The 23,574-nt window shown below is 39.7% G+C and overlaps 1 protein-coding gene across 17 annotated transcripts in view; it reads left to right on the top strand.

Moving 5' to 3' along the window:
• Positions 1-23,574, top strand: part of ATP8B4 (ATPase phospholipid transporting 8B4 (putative)) — a 335,711-nt gene that overhangs the window by 119,342 nt on the left and 192,795 nt on the right. For 15 of the 17 annotated variants that reach the window (XR_015134453.1, XR_015134452.1, XR_015134455.1 and 12 more), the window contains 3 exons: positions 9,074-9,187; positions 12,053-12,151; positions 16,952-17,013. Coding sequence is in view for 10 of the 17 variants with exons in the window: in XM_086320812.1 (XP_086176938.1) it covers positions 9,074-9,187; positions 12,053-12,151; positions 16,952-17,013 (275 nt within the window). In the remaining 7 variants the exon portion in view is untranslated. Of the gene's footprint in view, positions 1-9,073; positions 9,188-12,052; positions 12,152-16,951; positions 17,014-23,574 lie in introns of those variants that run through there. The other 2 variants (XM_086320811.1, XM_086320814.1) reach the window with 2 other exon arrangements.

Here is a 23,574-nt window from a genome sequence, read left to right as displayed (position 1 = left end):
TTCCTGTCAGGGTTTATAATGTGGGCCCAGCAAATGTTCTGTCTATCCTTTTAGTAAGATACAGGCTTAACTTCTATTTTAGTTTCAACTTAGCAGGAAAATGTAAAATGGAATTAGGAACATGTGAATCTTTTGGTTAACTGTGTTTTCTCCTTAGCTGCTTTCTTTCCCATTAGTTTTCCAAGTCCCTTTTTTTTTTTTTTTTTTTTAGAAAAACGTGTTGTGATCAACAGCTCTTCCTTCCCAGTCAAGTTTTTGGATAGAAAACTCAGTGCAAAATAGTGATCATCAGCTTACAGACAGTTTTCAGCACAGTGTGATTCATCAGTCCAATGAAGCTGCAAATCCTTCTCTGGACACTTCTTTTACTCTCCCACAACTTGTTTCATAGAGCTGGATGCATTGATTCCTGATAAATGTTAAAAATGGTCATTTAACAGATGACAGTATTTTCTTTGGGGTCCCCTGATAGGTCAGTTGGTCAGGAATCCACCTGCAATACAGGAGACCCCAGTTTGATTCCTGGGTCCAGAAGATCCACTGGAGAAGGGATAGGCTACCCACTCCAGTATTCTTGAGCTTCCTTTGTGGCTCAGCTGGTAAAGAATCTGCCTGTAATGCAGGAGACCTGGATTTGATCCCTGGGTTGGAAAGATCTCCTGGAGAAGGAAAAGGATACCCACTCCAGTATTCTTGGGCTTCCTTTGTGGCTCAGCTGGTAAAGAATCCACCTGCAATGCCGGAGACATGGATTCAATCCCTAGGTTGGGAAGATCTCCTGGAGAAGGGAAAGGCTACCCACTCCAGTATTCTGGCCTGGAGAATTCCATGGACTGGATAGTCCAGGTAGTAGTGATTACTAGGCATCATTGTAGGTTCATTTAAAACAAGCCACATGGGAGGAGGCTCCAGTCAAGATGGGAGAATAGAAAGATGAAGAGTTCACCTCCTCCACAAATATATCAAAAATATATCCACATGTGGAACCATTCTCATGAAATAACTGCTGAACGTTGGCAGAAGATCTCAGAATGTCAAAATTGCAAGAAAGATCACCACATACTTGGGTAGGGTGAAAGAAAAAAGAGAATCAGGATGGGATCCCTGGAAGGGAGCTGTGAAAGAGGAACCATTTCCTCACCCTGGGAAGCCCTTCAAATGTGGGGAGATCAGCTGGGACAGAGAGGGAGCTTCAGGGGCTCGAGGAGAGTACAGCAGCTGGTTTGTGGCAAGAACAGAGAGGGACCAGTACAGGAAGCCTGTGCCACTTCCCTGGTATCCCCAGCCCTAGACATGCATCTGATGGTGTGTGGCGGTGCTGAGTGCCGAAATGTGAGCTTCAAAGGACAGAGCTGCACGGAGACAGCCTGAAGGGGACGGAGTGTGGTACAGGCTGCAACCAAGGAGTACATGCATACTCCCAGCCTACCAAGGAAGTGAAGGGCTATTGTTAGTGGGTGCATGAAGATTGCCATAGCAGCCCCATTATTGGTATGCTCACAGTGGGTGTGGCTCCACCTTTGTGAGCTCTGGGAGTGTGTAAGAGCCAGTGGATTGCCCACATGTGGAGGTGGGGCTGAAATCGGAGCTGATTTGCAGGTGTTACATGATGTAGGAAGAAGGGCTGAAACTGAGCCCTCTCCCCATGGCTTTGTAATCCTCATATTTACCCCCCAGCCACTGGTGCCTTTGTAAACTCAGTGCTGCAGGACATCCGAGCGGACTGTGGGTGCTCCCATGGCTTGGGCAGTTCTGACATTAGTAGCTGTGGGCTTTGCTGGCAGGCACATGCACGCTGGGGTGGGTCTGGGTCTGGGCTGCTTGCATAGCTTGCACAGCAAGTCCAGGTGCACAACTACTGTGGTCCTGGTACCTGACTTAAGTGGAGCTGCCCCTACAGATCTGTGCTGGTGGCTTTGTGAATATAGCTCCGGAGGAACACCAGGGCCAACCATTCCCATGGTTGAGGTGGAACTGTGTACTTTGTGAGCCTGTATCACAGGTAACAAGTGACACCATAGAATGTACTCTCTGGTGGACAGTTCTGGAGGAAGAGGTATACTCAGTGGCTCCTCCCATAACTCTGCTGCTGCTACTATTAAGTCACTTCAGTCTTGTCCGACTCTGTGTGATCCCATAGACGGCAGCCCACCAGGCTCCCCCGTCCCTGGGATTCTCCAAGCAAGAAAACTGGAGTGGGTTGCCATTTCCTTCTCCAATGCATGAAAGTGAAAAGTGAAAGTGAAGTCACTCAGTTGTGTCCTACTCTTAGCAGCCCCATGGCCTGCAGCCTACCAGGCTCCTCCGTCCATGGGATCTGCCAGGCAAGAGTACTGGCATTTTGCCATTGCCTTCTCCAAAGACCTGCCTATTTCATATCACAGCTCAGAAATGGATCTGGGGGCTTTTACAACAACAACTGTGGAGCAGGCCCTGCCCCCAACAGGACTGTGACAACCATAGAGCAAAGAGGAGACCCTGCTCAATATCCAGTGCAGGCTTTTGTCATCACCACGCCAGTCATATGTTCTACCAAAGAGATAACAAACAGCACACCCTGAGGAAACATGTGGCAGGCATCTGTACTGAAAACAGCACATGCAGCCAAAAACATTAGACTCTTGTATACTACACAGGAACACTCCCACAGAAAAACAGCTCTCCAACACCACAGTAGACCACGGTAGCTTCTCCTAAATTCATAGAGTAAGAGAAATGTAAGTAATATGAAGAAGCAGAGGAACCATTCCTAAAAGATCAAGAGAATTCCCCTGAAAGAAACAGTGAAACAGACGTTTCCAGTCTAATAGTCTCTGAGTTAAAATAAAAAGAGAAAATAAAAATAACGAATTAAAAAAGACTATTGATAGAAATGCAGATTATTTTAAAAAGGAACTAGAAACTATGAAGAGGAACCAAGAAAAATTAGAAAGCTCATTTTGGTGAGAGGAAAACTGAATGAAAGGCAATAAATAGCAAACTGAATAATGCAAAAAAATAAGTAAGTGATCTGAAAGATAAAATAATGGAAATCATCTAATCATAATAGCAGATGGGAAGATAAAAAAAAGAAAATAATATTCAAGATCTATGTAATATTCCCTGGTGGCTCAGATGATAAAGAATCCACCTGCAATGCAGGAGACCCAGGTTTAATCTCTGGATCAGGAAGATCCTCTGGAGAATGGAATGGCTATCCACTCTAGTATTCTTTTTTTTTGAATTCTTTAAAAATTGGAGGATAATTGCTTTACAGAATTGTGTTGCTTTCTGCCAAACACTCCAATATTCTTGCCTGGAGAATTCCCTGGACAGAGGAGCCTGGTGGCTACAGTCCGCTTATTGGGATTGCAAAGTCAGACATGACTAAGCAACTAATACTTTTACTTTCACACTTTTTCATGGAATAATATAAAGCATGTCAATCTACCCATCATAGGATCCTGGAAGGAGAAGAAAGATAAAAAGGGATCAAAAACATATTTGAAGAAATTATGGCTTAAAAGTATGAAACCTAAAGGAAACAGAATTCCAGTTATAGGAAGCGTAGAGGGTCCAAAACAATATGAACTGAACAGAACTACACCAAGACACATTGTAATTAAAATGGCAAAAGTTAAAGGGAAGATTCTAAGGCATCAAGAAAAAAACAAGTTATTAATAGTTACAAAGGAATCTCCATAAGGCTTTCAGCCTATTTCTCTACAGAAACATTGCATGTCAGAAGGGAGTGGCAAGATATATTCAAAGTTCTGAAAGGGAAAAACCTGCAACCCAGGACACTCTACCCTGCAAGGTTATCCTTTAGAATAGAGGAGATATAAAGAATTTCACAAGGAAGCAAAAACTAAAAGAATATAGCAATACTAAACCTATTCTAAAATAAAATATTGAAAGGTTTTCTCTAAATAGAAAACAAGTAAGAATCTATAGGAAAGAGAAAATTACAACTGGAAAATAAGTCACTTAAATAAAGCCAGTACAGAAGTTAAAAAAAAATTTTTTTTATGAAAGTTATGATAACCACAATGAACTGCAAAGAAAAAACATGAAGATATAAAAAAAGGGCATCAAAATAACAAAATGTGGTGGGGGAGAATAATAGAATGTAAAGAAAATGTATTTTTTTTTAAAAAGAATGTGTTTGAGCCTATGTGACTACAAATTTAAAGCAACTAGATATAGGAATGTGTTAATATACTTTAAAAAGAAGGTAACCACAAATTAGAAACATACAATAGAGTCACAAAAACCAAAAAGAAGAGAACACAGATATAATATAAAGGAAAACCATCTCACCATAAAAGGAAAAGCAAAAAGGCAAAGAAAGGAACCATAAGAAATAAAATATCAACTGGAAAACAAGGTTTAAAATGGCAATAAATATATATTTATCAATAATTACCTTAAATGTCAATGAAATAAATAATTCAATCAAAAGACTTAAAGTGGCAGATTGGTTAAAAAGACAAGGGTCTACAATATGCTGCCTAGAAGAGACCTACTTAATAGGGCAAAAAAATACACATAGGTTGAAAGTGAAGGGATGGAAAAAGGCATTTAATGCAAATAGAAATGACAAGAAAGTGGGGGTAACAATACTCATGAGACAAAATAGACTTTCAAGCAAAGTCCATAAAGAAAGAAGGACTCTATATAATGATAGAAGGATCAATGTAAGAAGAGGATAGTATATGCATTAACATATTCACCTAATATAGGAGCACCCAAATACATAAAATGAATATGCTGCTGCTAAGTTGCTTCAGTCGTGTCCTACTCTGCGACCCCATAGACGGCAGCCCACCAGGCTCCCCCGTCCCTGGGATTCTCTAGGCAAGAACACTGGAGTGGGTTGCCATTTCCTTCTCCAGTGCATGAAAGTGAAAAGTGAAAGGGAAGTCACTCAGTCGTGTCCGACTCTTTGCGACCCCATGGACTGTAGCCCACCAGGCTCCTCTGTCTGTGGGATTTTCCAGGCAAGAGTACTGGAGTGGGGTGCCATTGCCTTCTCCAAAAAAAAAAAAAAAAAAGATCATATACCACCATTAAGTTGGATTCATCACAGGGTCACAAGGATGGTTTAAAATACACAGAATCAATGTATGATACACCACACCAATAAAAGAAAATACAAAAACCACATGGTCATCTCAATAAATAAAGGAAAAGCATTTGATAAAATTCAACATCCATTCATGATAAAAACTCTTACCAAAGTGGGCATAAGGGAAACATATCTCAATGTAATAAAGGCTATTTATGACAAGTCCATAGCCAAAAGTACATTCTATGGTGAAAAGCTAAAAAGCCTTCCTGCTAAAACATAGAACAAGACAAGGATACTCACTCTCACTACTTCTATTCAGCGTAGTACCGGAAGTCCTAGCCACCGCAGTCAGATAGGAAAAAGAAATAAAAGCTATTCAAATTGGTAGAAAAGAGGTAAAATTGCCATTATACACAGATGACATGATGCTAAGACTCTGCACACAAACTATTAGAATGGATAAATAAATTTAACAAGGTAGCAGGATGCAAGATTAACACACAGAAATTGGCTACATTTCTTTACACTTTCAATGAAATATCAGAAAGGGAATGCAAAAAAAATAATCCTTTTTAAAATTGTATCCAAAAATGCTTAGGAATAAACCTCACCAAGGAGGTGAAAGACAGATGCTTAGAACTATAAAATATTGATAAAGGAAACTGAAGATGATTCAAAGAAATGGAAAGGTATCCCAGGCTCTTGGATTGGAAGAATTAACATCAAAATGACTATACTACCCAAAAACAACCTACAGATTTAGTGTGATCCCTGTCAAATTACCTATGGCATTTTTCACAGAAATAGAAAAAATAATCCTAAAATTTATATGGAACCATAAAAGACCCAGAATTACCAAAGGAATTCTGAGGAAAAAGAACAAAGCAGGAGGAATAACCCTTCCAGACTTCAGACAGTACCACAAAATGACAGTAATCAAAACAGCATGGTATTGACACAAAAACTGACATATGGATCAGTGCAACAGAATAGAGAGCTCAGAAATAAACCCACACACCTATGGTCAATCAATCTTTGACAAAAACAAAAGTATATAATGGAGAAAAGAGTCTCTTCAACAAATAGTGTTGGGAAAGCTGGACATAAATCAATAAAGTTAGAAAACACCCTCACATCATGCTCAAAATGGCTTAAAGACCTGAATATAAGGCAAAACCAATACAATATTGTAAAGTAACTAGCCTCTAATTAAAATAAATAAATTTAAATAAAAAAAAAGACATGACACCATAAAACTTCTAGAGGAGAATTCTCTGACATAAATTGTACAAGTGTTTTCTTAGATCAGTCTCCCAAAGCAATAGAAATAAGACAAAAATTAAAAAATGGGATCTAATCAAACTTAAAAACTTTTGCACAGCCAAAGAAACCATAAACAAAAAGAAAAGACAGTCTATGGACTGGGAGAAAATATTTGGAAATGATGCAACTGACAGGAGCTTAATTTCCAAAATATACAAATATCTCATACAACTCAGTAACAGAACAAATAACCCAGTCAAAAAAATGGACATAAGTCCTAAATAGACATTTCTTTGAAGATGATATGCAGATGACCAATAGGCACATAGAAGATGGTCAACATTGCTAATTATTAAAGAATCAAATCTATGATGAGGTATCACTTCACTTGGGCTGAATGGCTGTCATTTACAAATGACAAATGCTGGATAGGGTGTGGAGAAACTCTCCTATATTGATGGTGGGAATGTAAATCACTATGGAAAACAGTATGGAGACTCCTCAAAAAGCTAAAAATAGAGTTGCCATATGATCCAGCAATCATACTCCTGGGCTTATATCCAGATAAAACTGTAATTCAAAAAGATACATGCATCCCAATGTTAATTGTAGCACTATTTATAATAGCCAAGACATGGAAACAACCTTGAATGTCCATCAACAGATGAATGGATAGAGAAGATGTGATATATGTGTATATACACATAGGTGCCTGTGCGCACACACACACACAGTGGAATATTACTCAGTCATAAAAAGAATGAAATAATGCCATTTGTAGCAACAAGGATGAAACTAGAGATTATCATATATCATATATGATACGTAAGAAAGAAATACAAATACCATGTGATATCACTTATATGTGGAATCTAAAATATCACACAACTAACACAACATTGTAAAGCAACTATACTCCAATAAAAGTTAATTAAAAAATAAATACAGCAAAACAAGCCTATTTATGAAACAGAACAGACTCATAGACATAGCAAACAGACTTGTGGTTGCCAAGGGGAAGGGTGGGGGTGGATGGATGGATTAGATGGATGGATGCAAGCTATTATATATAGAACAGTTATAAACAAGGTCGTATTCGATAGCACAGGGAACTGTATTTAATATCCTGTAATAAACCATAATGGAAAGAATATAAAAAAGAATATATTAATTATTTTGCTGTATACCAGAAACTAGTAAATTTATTATTAATTATAAATCAGCTATATTTCAATAAAAAATAAATAAAAATCATATGGACTAATCTCCATTTTATGATATTAGTGGATAGAAATTCTCTAGGCATGCTGATTCTGAGTGTCAGTAAGATCTGTCACATCAAATTTCTTCTGCTATGTTTGTGAATAAGATAGAGTGAAGTCTCATGAGAATGTAGTTAGATTTATAGATTGTTAAATAAAATATATTTAATATGTTTTATGTAAACACCTGAAAAAGATAACAACTATAATCTGTGGAGAAATCTCTGGTAACTTGCTATAGTTTTATTTCTTTTATTAAATTTTTTTTTGTTTTAGCTCTGTACTTTTTAATGAATTAGTTTTATATAGTTTTGAAAGACTATATAAAAGGCATGTGTTTGAAATTCTTTGATGACATAAAGTTGGGAGGAATATTTAGTGCTTTTGTGATAGCACACTCAAGATTATTTTTTTTTAATTTGGCTCTTATAAAAGGAATATGTGAAAAATCATCAGGACTTAAAAAAATAAACTGTGAATGTTTAGGAATGGGAGACCTGATTTAATAGTGATTTATGAAGAAATGACCTTGAGATTTTAATTCATCAAAACAATGTGAATAAACAGTGAGATTAATTGACAAAATGCTAATGAAATTTTAAGGCAAATTAGTACAATAATCCAGAACACAGAACATCAAAGGCTCTTTTGTATGTGGACCAGTTGAGCTAGATCTGCAATGAATATTTGCATTTGGACACCATGTTTTAAGAGAGATGCAGAGAGGTTGGGATGGATGCAGAAGAGGCTGATCAGGAAGAGATGTCCATGAAAAAATCATGGAGAATGGCTAAGGGTTTTGTGAACACCTAGATCATAATGGAGAGGATCTAGGGGAGTCCTGTGAGTTACCCTCAAGTATTTGAAGATTGTCAATATGGAAAGGGCTTAGACTTTATTTAGGTGACCGCAGGGATGGATGGCACATGGCAAAATTTACAGGGAGGCAGATTTGAGTCTCTCATAATAAAGACCTTTCTATCATTTCCCATCCTGAAATGGAAACAGGATTACACCTGCCTTGTAAGGTGGTCAGTTTTCCACCAGAAGACTCTCAAAGGTAGACCTAGGGGCCTTTGTCAGAGTTATCTAAAGGGTCATGGCTTTGGGAAGGTGAACCAAGTGATTCCTGAAGTTCCTTTTAATTCACAAATCCCAGCCACGAGCTCAGTGTCTGTAAACAGTAGGTTCTCAAGAAATGGCTGCCAAGTGAGTAAATACATAAGGATAAAAAATGTCAGGGCAGACTTTTGCACTTGAGAAATTTTTAAGTCACGGATGGTTTTATAACATTGAATGGTAATTTCACCTAGTATCAGAAGCATGTCCTCTTGAGAAAACTGAAACCCTTGGCCCACACAGAGTTTAAAATTTCCTAGATAATTGGCTTATCTTTCTTGCTCTGGCATAACTCATGCTCTGTCTCATAAGTTTAGAGCTGTTTCTGATAATGAGTCATGCCTCACCCCAAACTAATGTGATGCTGTTTCTTTTTCAGGATAATCGTATCCACACATCCAAGTACAACATTCTCACCTTCTTGCCGATTAATTTATTTGAACAGTTCCAAAGAGTGGCAAATGCATATTTCCTTTTCCTTCTGATTTTGCAGGTAATGTTTAGGCTGTATTTCTTCATCATCTGTTTGTTAAGAGTATTCATGTAATTTGATAAAATTAATTATTTAGCTTATCTAAATGTTCATGCATAGAAAAGCAGCCTTATCAGATTTTTGATGTTTTTATTGCTGTTTCTCTTCACAAGTGTGGGAGGGATAGGAATGGGTAAAAAAACTAGTACATTCATCATTTTAAACACTGAGGTCATTTTAAAATGCTGCCTTGCGCTTTATCTGAACCACACCAGAGCCTAATAATTACTGTTCACAGCCTGCTTCCTTTCTTTATCTCCCTATCACATTCACAGCATGGTTATTGACAGAGTCGAAGCAAAGAATTTATCTGACTAGTGGTTTGTGGAACTTAATTTGGCAAATTTTATTTGCATCTAAGAACAATGACATATTTTTACACATATATAAGTAAATGCTATATGTTATTTCACTGTGACTTTTTTGTAGTTTTGAGTGGTTCATTGGTAGTTGGTAACCTTCCTTTTTCTTCCCACTTGAAATTTGAATCTAAGTGAAATTTCAAATTTTACTGATATTTCAGGGAGGAAAGGCATAAATCAAAGATTTAGCATACATATAAGTGGCTCATATTAGCCAGTTATTTACCTTATATTTATTTTAAAGTAATCACATCAAACAGGTAGATTCTGAATCTGCTGGGCTATGCATTAATTATAGGAGGTAAGAGGATGAACTGGATATGTACAGTCTTGATTATAGCTTGAGCACTATTTTTTCTTTAACCAAACAACTATTTATTCAGTAGAATAACTGTCTTAAGAATCTTGGTTGTAAGTTGCAGACATCTAAGTTCACTTAATGTACTTTATGACAACTATTTCAACAGGATGTCACTTTTCTTTTTTTAAATTTCCTTTATGTTTACTCTCAGGCAGACCCTCTCTACTTGGTGATCCTTGAAAACTTTAGAGTTTTATTTTCCTGGCTTCAATGCTGATGTAAAAAAGAGGCAGAGGGGGAGAAGGAGAGGGAGAGGCAGCGGGGAGAGGAAAGAGGGAGAAAAAGAGAATGAAAATGAATCACTTTTTCTGTTCTCTAAAAAGTCCTGGGATTAGCTTTAATTGGACCATGCTGTTACCTTCCTTTTCCAAACCTGTCACTCTGGCACAGGAATTTAATGCAGTGATTGCCTTGACCTAGATCACATGCCAAAGTCCAAAAGCCAGTTGGACGGAATCAGTCCATCAAAATTATGTGTACTCACAGTAAAGGGGTATTAAGAAGTAAGGGAAGAGTTGAAAACAACTGGTTGCTCCTTCCGATGGAGGCCCAGCCCAGGGTTGGTGTGAGGCTGGTAGACCTGGTACATCAGACCAGGTCTCCCTGGAGTCAGATTGCTCTGGAATGCAGCCCAAAGTGGGCGGTAAACTCCATCTAAGGCTAAATACCTGCACAAGACCAATAGTCGCCAAGTACTGTGAGGGCAAGTTGAAAAGAACTTCGGAGAGAGAGTTTAAGAGGGCGTGAGACCATTGAGAGGTAAGCAGGTAGGGTCTGAGGAGTCCTCCTGGAGTAGGGAGAGGAAAAAAAAAGAACTGGATGCTGAACAAGAGAAAAAAAATAGCACTGAAAGTAACCTTACAATTTTGGAAGAGACTTTTTTTCTCTTCCCCCCATGAATTTGCTTTTGGTGTCTTCATAGAACCCTTTACACCACTTCCCTAATTTCTCTAATGGGTTTTCTTATTTATGACCAAAGGTTCCTGTTCACAGAATTTTATATCTAGAAGGGGTCTTTAAGATGGTTCAGTATAATCTCCTGTCTTTTATTGATGCAGAAATGAGATCTGGAGAGGTTAAGTGAGGTGTGAAGCTTTTACCATGTGTTAATGATACAACTCTGACTAGAATCCAGCTTTTCTGCCACTCAGGCTGATGTTTTTGTTGGTCCTTCATAGGCTTTTGAGGTTTTTTTAAAATCTTATGTGGAAGCTATTACATAAAATTTATAGTGCTGTTTGGTTGAGGCCTGATCAATATACACTGACCATCTCCACCCATTCTTCCCTGCCTGATGGCCCTGAAGTAACTCCAAAATGAACCCCACTTGATGACTACCTTTGTAAGAGAGTCATGTCGACTGTCACTCTGTCTCTCTTAGGTGGGTGGCTTTACAGGTAGAGGCCCAGGCTTTGGAGTCAAACAGACCTAGATTCAATTTTTAGCAGTGTATGTTCTGGGCTGCTAAATCAGTTTGACTTCTCTGGTACTTTTTTTTTTTTTTTAATAAAATAGGGAAATGGTGCCCAGGGCTGAGGCATTTCCGGACTCGTGGCTGTCGTTCACAGTGTATTCTGCGCTGTGCATTATTTACATGCAATATAAACACTCTAGATGTGTGCAAAACACCTCTGGTACAGAATCTGACTTGATAAACTTCTCTGAGGATCGAGTGATATCATATATAAAAAGTATTTGGGATTGTGTCTGGTGCAAGGTAGGTGCTCGAAGATTCTCTCTTTGAGAATTGGTAAGGAGCTGGTAAAACTGTGAAAAGTTGAATTGAGAAGCGGAGAAAAGATAGGTGACATTTATCATCCTGGGGAAAGATCATCATTTGTGAAAGACTTCAAGAAGCTTTCTTCTCAACTTGCTATAAAAATTTAACTTTTTGCCAGGTAGTCTGACAATTGTTCAATGATGCTTTTTTTCTGTGTCTTATATCTGAGTGCAAACACTTAAATTATCGAATATTCTATATTTGTACCAATAACTGAATATCATTTCATTAACTTCTGTTGTCTTATAAAGTTGAATGACAAAACCTGAAAGCTATATATATGAAACTTAAAAGCACTAAACGACTTGACATGTTTGTTTCAGCTGATTCCGGAAATTTCCTCCTTGACTTGGTTTACCACCATTGTACCCTTGGTGCTAGTGGTAACTATGACAGCTGTCAAAGATGCCACAGATGACTATGTAAGTATTTGCTTTTGAGCATTCCTGTGGTCTCAGTTTCAGTTGTGACCTCTCAGAAGTAGAAAATAGACGTCCATTTGAAATTTTTGAATGAAGTTATTTTGGCAAATATTTGCCATAAGAGGCTTTATGGTTATTTGATGATTAATATAGAGGTCATAGAGCCAGAACTGTTTATAGTAATAGCAACGGGGCTTCAGTAAGTAGACTCACTCCCTCATTTTACACATGAAGACACTCTCACCTATAAAGAACTAAAGATTTCTTAATGAACATACAAATAATTAGTGGTAAGATCAGAATTGATAGACAAACCTGTTTCCATTCAGTAAAGTATTATTTATCCTGTATCTCAAGTCTTTGTTTAAGTTTTAGGAACTGGTAGATATTAGGCATTCTCACATCCTCTGCTCCGGAGAAGGTAATGGCAACCCACTGCAGTACTCTTGCCTGGAAAATCCCATGGACGGAGGAGCCTGGTGGGCTGCAGTCCATGGGGTCACTAAGAGTCGGACGCAACTGAGGGACTTCCCTTACACTTTTCACTTTCATGCACTGGAGACGGAAATGGCAACCCACTCCTGTGTTCTTGCCTGGAGAATCCCAGGGACGGGGGAGCCTGGTGGGTTGCCGTCTATGGGGTCGCACAGAGTTGGCTACTACTGAAGCGACTTAGCAGCAGCAGAGCAGCAGCAGCAGCATCCTCTGCTCATCGTACCAGTTCAGTTCAGTTGCTCAGTCGTGTCCTACTCTATGCGACCCCGTGAACTGCTGCACATCAGGCCTCCCTGTGTAACACCAACTCCCAGAGTTTACCCAAACTCATGCCCTTTGAGTTGGTGATGCCATCTAACCCTCTCATCCTCTGTCGTCCCCTTCTCCTTCCGCCTTCAATCTTTCCCAACATTAGGGTCTTTACAAAAGAGTCTGCTCTTTGCATCAGGTGGCCAAAATATTGGAGTTTCTGCTTCAACATCAGTCCTTCCCATGAACACCCAGGACTGATCTCCTTTAGAATGGACTGGTTGGATCTCCTTGCAGTCCAAGGGACTCTCAAGAGTCTTCTCCAACACCACAGTTCAAAAGCAACAATTCTTAGGTGCTCAGCTTTCTTCACAGTCCAACTCTCACATCCATACATGACTACTGGAAAAACCATAGCCTTGACTAGACGGACCTTTGTTGACAAAGTAATGTTTCTGCTTTTTAATATGCTGTCTACGTTGGTCGTGACTTTCCTTCCAAGGAGTAAGCGTCTTTTAATTTCATGGCTGCAGTGACCATCTGCAGTGATTTTGGAGCCCCCCAAAATAAAGTCAGCAACTGTTTCCACTGTTTCCCCATCTATTTGCCATGAAGTGAGAGGACCGGATGACATGATCTTAGTTTTCTGAATGTTGAGCTTTAAGCCAACTTTTTCACTTTCCTCTTTCACTTTCATCAAGAGGCTCTTTAGTTCCTCCATGCTTTCTGCCGTAAGGGTGGTGTCATCTGCATATCTGAGGTTATTGATATTTCTCCTGGCAATCTTGATTCCAGCTTGTGCTTCTTCCAGCCCAGGGTTTCTCATGATGTACTCTGCATATAAGTTAAATAAGCAGGGTGACAATATACAGCCTTGACATACTCCTTTTCCTATTTGGAACAAGTCTGTTGTTCCATGTCCAGTTCTAACTGTTGCTTCCTGACCTGCATACAGATTTCTCAAGAGGCAGGTCAGGTGGTCTGGTATTCTCATCTCTTTCAGAATTTTCCATAGTTTATTGTGATCCACACAGTCAAAGGCTTTAGCATAGTCAATAAAGCAGAAATAGATGTTTTTCTGGAACTCTCTTGCTTTTTCGATGATCCAGCGGATGTTGGCAATTTGATCTTTGGTTCCTCTGCCTTTTCTAAAACCAGCTTGAACATCTGGAAGTTCACGGTTCACGTATTGCTAAAGCCTGGCTTGGAGAATTTGAGCATTACTTTACTAGCGTGTGAGATGAGTGCAATTGTGTGGTAGTTTGAGCATTCTTTGGCACTGCCTTTCTTTGGGATTGGAATGAAAACTGACCTTTTCCAGTCCTGTGGCCACTGCTGAGTTTTCCAAATTTGCTGACATATGGAATGCAGCACTTTCACAGTATCATCTCTTAGGATTTGATATAACTTAATTGGAATTCTATCACCTCCACTAGCTTTGTTCATAGTGATACTTCTAAGGCCCACTTGACTTCACACTTCAGGATGTCTGGCTCTAGGTGAGTGATCACACCATCATGATTATCTGGGTCATGAAGATCTTTTTTGTATAGTTCTTCTGTATATTCTTGCCACCTCTTTTTAATATCATCTGCTTCTGTTAGGTCCATACCATTTCTGTCTTTTATTGAGCCCATCTTTGCATGAAATTAAAAAATCAAGTAATTAAAAAAGTCAAGCAACTAATGTAAATATTAAGGTATAAGATGATGGAGAGTTTTGAAATCTCCATAATCCAAAGGAAGTCAGTCAAATTCAGATTTAAAACAGTTTTGGGAAAACCAAGCATTCTAAATTCAGACAAATTCTATTCTCACCCTAGGTGACTGCATATGCTCTAGCCTCAAGAGCTCTCTATATGCCATTGAGTGATAGGTTTATATATCTTCTGAACCTGTGATAATTGTTTCTAGTCTTCCCAGGCTCCATCTGTGTCAATGGCAAGATCCTTTGGAAAACCCTGAGCATCCTGAGGCTCGGAGAGTAGGTTGCTCAGCTTTTAGGCAGTGAACTCCATGGTGATTTTCTGTGATGCCAACCAGCTAGTCAGTTTGTGTGCTCAGCTGCTTCAGTCATGTCTGACTCTTTGTGACCCCATGGACTGTAGCCCACCAGGCTCCTCTGTCCATGGGATTCTCCAGGCAAGAATACTGGAGTGGGTTGCCATGCCCCTCTAGGGAATCTACCTGACCCAGGGATCAAACCTGCATCTTTTATGTCTCCTAGTTAGCAGGTGGGTTCTTTACCACTAGCGCCACCTGGGAAGCTTGTTCAGGTTAGATATAGAGGTGTCTAAATATTAAGTGTCTGATGTCTGAATATCTTTTTATTTTTATGATAATATGTCTAGTTTAACAACAGAATATCTTTATCAGTTAGGGTCTTGGCAGGAAACAGATGTCACCGTGGAATGGGGGAAGATTGGAGAAAGATGAATAATGAAGGCACTATTAAAAGGGTTGTGAGTGAGGAAAAGCGCGTAGGGTAGCAACAAAGGTGGCAGTACTACTTCTCGACCTGAAGGGGCAAAGGGAGGAGGCAGTTACCAGACCTGGAGCTGAGGTGGAGGGCTCTCTATAGAGGAAGCACCCACTGCTGACCCAGTTCAGAAGAAACCAGTAATACATAACCCCATTTTACTCTCCTCTGATCTGGTGATTTTCTGTCAATACCACCCAAGCCCAATCACCAGCCAAAAGGCAGGGATTAAATAGATCAGCATCCCCTGGTACAGGGCAGAGTGTAGAAGGATGAGGTGTAGGTATGGAGGGGAAAACAGAACATCCACCCCTTTCAAATTACGTATTCGGACAGAATAATGTTTCCATTCTTATTGCTGGAGACAAGTTCACATGCCAATGATGGGTTGACTTAATTTACTCTTCTACCAGTGTTATAAAACTCTTTTCCTGTTAACAAATGCCAAGTATCTTTTTTCCTTCATAATATTCATTTACTTATACATGGCAATCAGTGTAATTGTATGTACTGAGCATAGCATAACAGAAAGAATGGGATGGATTTGGTAAGGATGTTGAAAAGGGGAAAGGGCTGATTGAAGCAATTTATATACTGTCTTATTAATACAATGTTCGATGTTTTTTTTTTTTTTTAAGGAAAAAGTGATAATCCTGATGATTAAAATCTATGAAATCAAAATTTCTTATGTCCTGATACTATCGCCTCTTCCTCTGTGCATTTAGCCTAATCAATTGAAATAACATTTTATCTCTAATTTAGCCTGTTCCTATCTGAATGGCTACTCATTTACTAGTTTAGTAGAAGGCTCATAATGTGTGGATTCTTCAAAGCAAACATAGCATAAGAAATAGGATCACTTGGGCATAAAAACATGAATCCACACCAAATGTGGTTCAGTATTATATTTTGATTTTGTTTTGAATGTTCAGTATTTCATAAGATCACTGTTAACAATAAGAATTTCTGGAGAATAAGAATACATGTTGTTACAAGTAATTGCTTGACTTCAAAGAAATCCATAAAACAGAATAGATGCTGTTCAGTAAAGTATTGAGCACATATGTGAGAAAAATGGAAGCCCCCATTCCTTGTTGAAGACATCAAAATTCATGTATGGCTTTCTCTGGAACTATGTGACAGAGTAAAGGGCACATTGTCTTCTTAGAAGACAGCTAAAAACGTGTGGGAATTGGAAGAGCATGTGGCCAGACTTATTCCATTGGTGACACCCAGAATGAGATTTAGTGAGAAGGGTCTTAATTTAGAACACATGGAGCTGGGGCTAAGGTAAGCATGTCATGCTCATTTTAGACTTGATGTTGTTTTCCAAACAGGTGAACTCAAAGTATTTTCGGTGTCACTATTTGTGCTGACAAAGTATGATTTAATATGTTTTTAAACATTTTTATTGGAGTATATTTGCTTTACAATGTTGTGTTAGTTTTTGCTCTACAGCATTGTGAATTAGCTGTACATATGTATACATACATCCCCTCTTTTTGGGATTTCTTCCCCATTTAGCTCACCACAGAGCACTGATTTAATATATCTTTTCACAAATGCTTTGATTTTCAGTTTCGCCACAAGAGTGATAATCAGGTGAATAATCGGCAATCTGAAGTGCTCATCGACAGCAAGTAAGAAATACATTCTTTCAGTTACTTTTAAGATTTCTGGTCATCAAACAGGTCTTGACCATTGGTGACTTTCTCTTTTAGTTGAATATATGTTTCTTCCCCCTTTTAACTTGTTAAAAACTGCAGTGTAAGTCCTTTGTATCTTCATAGCTCTCTTTTATGTTCAGCAAATGCTTGTGCTACTCGCTCAACTTCTACTTCAAATAAATTCCTTTGGAGTTTCCTTTGTCGAATACAGACATGCTATAGTTACTTTTTCATTTCTAGATCTAACACTATTTGGAACTGGCACACATATGATGTCTCTTATGTAGTAGATGTTTAGTAAGTATTTGAATGATTTAATTTGGTAATTTCTGGGAATATTGCTAGAGAGACTTCAACACATATAAATATAGTGATAAGAACTTTGTACCAACTTGATAGTTGAGTTTAGGATGGATTGTCCACCATAACACAGATGTTTAATTGCTGTAAAATTCATCCATCAATGAAAAAATATATATGGGAATGGTTCTTGACCCTGAAATGGTTTAAAATGTGTATTTACACACAAACAATAGCAAAAACGCCTTCAGAAAACTTTCCAAAAGGTAAATTTTATACCTTCATTTCATTGTTTCTTAGTCTCTTTCTTTGTCCCTTTTTTTCTAATAATAACATATGGCAAAGTAAATTTGTAACGTTGTACTTCAGTCTAGCAATCAGTCATGTCTGTTGATGATTTTGAAGCATTTGGATACTGTGAAGAAAGTAGTTTTTAAAGGGAATATCATAAAATGAATTAATCACATGAGATGGAAAAATTCTAAGAAATGGACATCGAGAAGGGCTAGGTAGCTTAGACAATAACTGGTAGGATTAAAGTAATTAATCTCTTTCTATAAGTAAAATATTGACTGATTATTTACAGTGCAATGAATAATATAGTTTTCCTTTATTAGATTATTTTAGAAAATGATGTTAAATGCACAGTGAAGAAAAATGATCTTAATCTAAAACCACAGTTATAGAAACAGAGTCATAAAGATGCTTGGAACCGTGTGGTTCATTTCCAGCGTCAGCAGGTTTTGAATTGTAGCCACTATAGCATGGAGTTTAAAAGCCTGGGTTTCATGCTCAGAGAGACTTGAGTTTAGTTCTGACCCTGAGTACCTTTGTGGTGTTGAGCAAGTTCTTATGAGGTGGTGACTATCTGTAAGCTGATGTAGTCCAACTTTGAGTTGGACTGTTGCCTATCTTGAATTTCTCAAGCCTTGCAGTTCTGACTGGGAATTAGATCTGACAATATGATCTGACTAATTCCCCAGAGAATATTTGATAATCAGACTCATTACTTTGAATTATCATCTCATATGGAATATATTAAAAATATGTGCAATTACATGATGAATTTGAACTAAAGGCTTCAGTTCAGTTCAGTCGCTCAGTTGTGTCCAACTCTTTGCGACCCCATGAATCGCAGCACGCCAGGCCTCCCTGTCCATCACCAACTCCTGGAGTTCATCCAGACTCACGTCCATCGAGTCAGTGATGCCATCCAGCCGTGTCATCCTCTGTTGTCCCCTTCTCCTCCTGCCCCAAATCCCTCCCAGCATCAGAGTCTTTTCCAATGAGTCAACCCTTGGCATGAGGTGGCCAAAGTACTGGAGTTTCAGCTTTAGCATCATTCCCTCCAAAGAAATCCCAGGGCTGATCTCCTTCAGAATGGACTGGTTGGATCTCCTTGCAGTCCAAGGGACTCTCAAGAGTCTTCTCCAACACCACAGTTCAAAAGCATTAATTCTTCGGCACTCAGCTTTCTTCAGAGTCCAACTCTCACATCCATACATGACCACTGGAAAAACCATAGCCTTGACTAGACGGACCTTTGTTGGCAAAGTAATGTCTCTGCTTTTGAATATGCTATCTAGGTTGGTCATAACTTTCCTTCCAAGGAGTAAGCGTCTTTTTATTTCATGGCTGCAGTCACCATCTGCAGTGATTTTGGAGCCCCCCAAAATAAAGTCTGACACTGTTTCCACTGTTTCCCCACCTATTTCCCATGAAGTGGTGGGACCAGATGCCATGATCTTCGTTTTCTGAATGTTGAGCTTTAAGCCAGCTTTTCACTCTCCACTTTCACTTTCATCAAGAGGCTTTTGAGTTCCTCTTCTCTTTCTGCCATAAGGGTGGTGTCATCTGCATATCTGAGGTTATTGATATTTCTCCCAGCAATCTTGATTCCAGCTTTTGCTTATTCCAGCCCAGCGTTTCTCATGATGTACTCTGCATATAAGTTAAATAAGCAGGGTGACAGTATGCAGCCTTGACATACTCCTTTTCCTATTTGGAACCAGTCTGTTGTTCCATGTCCAGTTCTAACTGTTGCTTCCTGACCTGCATACAGGTTTCTCAAGAGGCAGGTCAGGTGGTCTGGTATTCCCATCTCTTTCAGAATTTTCCACAGTTTATTGTGATCCACACAGTCAAAGGCTTTGGGATAGTCAATAAAGCAGAAATAGATGTTTTTTTTGAACTCTCTTGCTTTTTCAGTGATCCAGTGGATGTTGGCAATTTGATCTCTGGTTCTTCTGCCTTTTCTAAAACCAGCTTGAACATCTGGAAGTTCACGGTTCACATATTGCTAAAGCCTGGCTTGGAGAATTTTGAGCATTACTTTACTAGCGTGTGAGATGAGTGCAATTGTGTGATAGTTTGAGCATTCTTTGGCATTGCCTTTCTTTGGGATTGGAATGAGAACTGACTTTTTCCAGTCCTGTGGCCACTGCTGAGTTTTCCAAATTTGCTGGCATATTGAGTGTAGCACTTTCACAGCATCATCTTTCAGGATTTGAAATAGCTCAACTGGAATTCCATCACCACCACTAGTTTTGTTTGTAGTGATGCTTTCTAAGGCCCACTTGACTTCACATTCCAGGATATCTGGCTCTAGGTCAGTGATCACACCATCGTGATTATCTGGGTCATGAAGATCTTTTTTGTACAGTTCTTCTGTGTATTCTTGCCACCTCTTCTTAATATCTTCTGCTTCTGTTAGGTCCATACCATTTCTGTCCTTTATTGAGCCCATTTTGCATGAAATGTTCCCTTGGTATCTCTAATTTTCTTGAAGAGATCTCTAGTCTTTCCCATTCTGTTGTTTTCCTCTATTTCTTTGCATTGATCGCTGAAGAAGGCTTTCTTATCTCTTTTTGCTATTCTTTGGAACTCTGCATTCAGATGCTTATATCTTTCCTTTTCTCCTTTCCTTTTTGCTTCTCTTCTTTTCACAGCTATTTGTAAGGCCTCCCCAGACAGCCATTTTGCTTTTTTGCATTTCTTTTCCATGGCGATGGTCTTGATCCCTGTCTCCTGTACAGTGTCACGAACCTCCGTCCATAGTTCATCAGGTACTCTATCTATCAGATCTAGGCCCTTAAATCTATTTCTCACTTCTAGTGTATAATCACAAGGGATTTGATTTAGGTCATACCTGAATGGTCTAGTGGTTTTCCCTACTTTCTTCAATTTAAGTCTGAATTTGGCAAATAGGGGTTCATGATCTGAGCCACAGTCAGCTCCTGGTCTTGTTTTTGCTGACTGTATAGAGCTTCTCCGTCTTTGGCTGCCAGAGAAGGCAATGGTACCCCACTCCAGTACTCTTGCTTGGAAAATCCCATGGATGGAGGAGCCTGTTAGGCTGCAATCCATGGGGTCGCTAAGAGTCAGACACGACTGAGCGACTTCACTTTCACTTTTCACTTTCATGTATTGGAGAAGGAAATGGCAACCCACTCCAGTGTTCTTGCCTGGACCATCCCAGGGACGGGGGAGCCTGGTGGGCTGCCGTCTATGGGGTCGCACAGAGTCGGACACGACTGAAGTGACTTAGCATAGCGTAGCATATTTGGCTGCAAAGAATATAATCAATCTGATTTCAGTGTTGACCATCTGGTGATGTCCATGTGTAGAGTCTTCTCTTGTGTTGTTGGAAGAGGGTGTTTGCTATGACCAGTGCATTTTCTTGGCAAAACTCTGTTAGCCTTTGCCCTGCTTCATTCTGTACTCCAAGGCCAAATTTGCCTGTTAATCCAGCTGTTTCTTGACTTCCTACTTTTGCATTCCAGTCCCCTATAATGAAAAGGACATCTTTTTTGGGTGTTAGTTCTAAAAGGTCTTGTAGGTCTTCATAGAACCATTCAACTGCAGCTTCTTCAGCGTTATTGGTTGGGGCATAGACTTGGGTTACTTGATATTGAATGGTTTGCCTTGGAAACAAATAGAGATCATTCTGTTGTTTTTGAGATTTCATCCAAGTACTGCATTTCGGACTCTTTTGTTGACCATGATGGCTACTGCATTTCTTCTGAGGGATTCCTGCTTGCAGTAGTAGATATAATGGTCATCTGAGTTAAATTCACCCGTTCCAGTCCATTGTAGTTTGCTCATTCCTACAATGTCGATGTTCACTCTTGCCATCTCCTGTTTGACCACTTCCAATTTGCCTTGATTCATGGACCTGACATTCCAGGTCCCTATGCAATATTGCTCTTTACAGCATCGGGCCTTGCTTCTATCACCAGTCACATCCACAACTGGGTATTGTTTTTGCTTTGGCTCCGTTCCTTCATTCTTTCTGGAGTTATTTCTTCACTGATATCCAGTAGCATATTGGGCACCTACTGGCCTGGGGAGTTCCTCTTTCAGTATCCTATCATTTTGCCTTTTCATACTGTTCATGGGGTTCTCAAGGCAAGAATACTGAAGTGGTTTGCCATTCCCTTCTCCAGTGGACCACATTTTGTCAGACCTCTCCACCATGCCCGCCCATCTTGGGTGGCCCCACAGGGCATGGCTTAGTTTCATTGAGTTAGACAAGGCTGTGGTCCTAGTGTGATTAGATTGACTAGTGTCGCCCGGGAGGAGCTGCCCCACACCTGAGGCCATGGGGCGGTGGCCGGGAGGAGCAACCCCACGTCCAAAGAGCGGTGGCTGTGTGGGCACCGGAGGGCTTATAGGAGCTTTTCCACGTTCAAGGTCGGGAGGGGCATCGGTGAGGAGATACCCCTCGTCCAAGGTAGGGAGCAGCGGCTGCGCTTTGCTGGAGTAGCGGTAAAGAGATACCCCACGCCCAAGGTAAGAGAAACCCAAGTAAGACGGTAGGTGTTGCAGGACAGCATCAGAGGGCAGACACACTGAAACCATACTCACAGGAAACTAGTCAATCTAGTCACACTAGGACCACAGCCTTGTCTAACTCAAAGGCTTCAGTATATCTTTTAATGAATCTCAAATTACCAGTTAAATTTTGTGACTGTATTTGGGCAGTGAAAGATATTGAGGCCTCTACCTGGAGGCCGTGGGAGTAATCCAGTAACTTAGATATTCAGAAACCTGATGGTTGTATGTGTCCCACACAATAATCTTTGTCATGGTTATTAGAAGTAGCACTGGTCTTGTGCTTTCATTTAGCTTTTTGTCAATTCCTTTTGAGGTAGCATCTCTTTGTAATTTGATATGTGTGACATTTTGAAAAGTACTGTTCCTGATTCTGTACAGTTGAAGGTAGAAGCACATATCCAGAATGGAGTGTTCTTTTCTTCAGAATATTTATTTATTTATTTTTGGCTGCGTCGAGTCTTACTTGTAGCATACTGGATCTTAGTTTTCCGACCTGTGATTGAATCTGGGTCCCCTCCATTGGAAGGTGGATTCTTAACTGCTGGACCATAGGGCAGTCCTGAGAATGGAGTATTCTTTAAGATATGGTTAAAAATCACACAGCATTTTTCATTTTTAAGATTATCTACTATTGTGAGCTCCTTTGGCCATCTCTGTTGATCATGTCTGTGTCACTTGAGCCTAGCACAGTGGCTGAGTGGCTGTTGAACTTTCAAACTGAGCAGTAACAAGTATTCTTGCTGAGAGGGCAATCTACCAGAGGAGCTTTATCAGTAGAATGTTGCAGAGTCCTTTTACTAGCCAATTCCAGTGGCTGGGGTTGCGGTCTTCACAGAATGTACTCTGGCTTTCAACACTGGCTTTTCACTTTTTGGAACTTGCAAAGTTGGACATATCAAATGGGCTTAGATTTGAGAAAGCCCAGGGAGCTTTCAGTCCTCCTTTGGAGCTGGTGATTGTAGAGGATGCTGTGAGGGATGTGTCACACCACTACTGTGTTTCTGGGCTTACCCTAGGCTGCTGTCTGCATTGCTTCAAAGGGCTTGCACTTGCTACTTTCTTCAGAGCACTGCCCTTGGACTACTGGAACCAATGACCAATTGGTGCAAGAGTAAGAAAGAGCAGTGCCCCTAGCTCGAGCTGGATAAGCTCTGAGGTTTAATTTGCACTGCAAGTGCGTGTTGAAATCAGGCTGAAGGTGGGACTTTGCCTGCGGTCATACCCTTGCGTGGCTTCTTCCCCTTCCACGTGCTTCTCATCTTCATTTCTATTTTCTCTCAGAAGTGCTTTCCTAATGAATCCTTGGTGTATGAATCCTCATCTCAGGATCTGCTTTCAAGGAAGTTGACTTGAGAGTAGTTAATGCATGCTTAATCCCGTGGCAGTGTTAATGGAAAA

This window comes from Bos grunniens, chromosome 10 (assembly GCF_055505025.1).
Source record: "Bos grunniens cultivar Pamir isolate PY7600 chromosome 10, Bosgru_T2T1.0, whole genome shotgun sequence".
Classification (NCBI taxonomy): Eukaryota; Metazoa; Chordata; class Mammalia; order Artiodactyla; family Bovidae; genus Bos; species Bos grunniens.
This window is presented reverse-complemented; position numbering and strand designations above follow the sequence as displayed.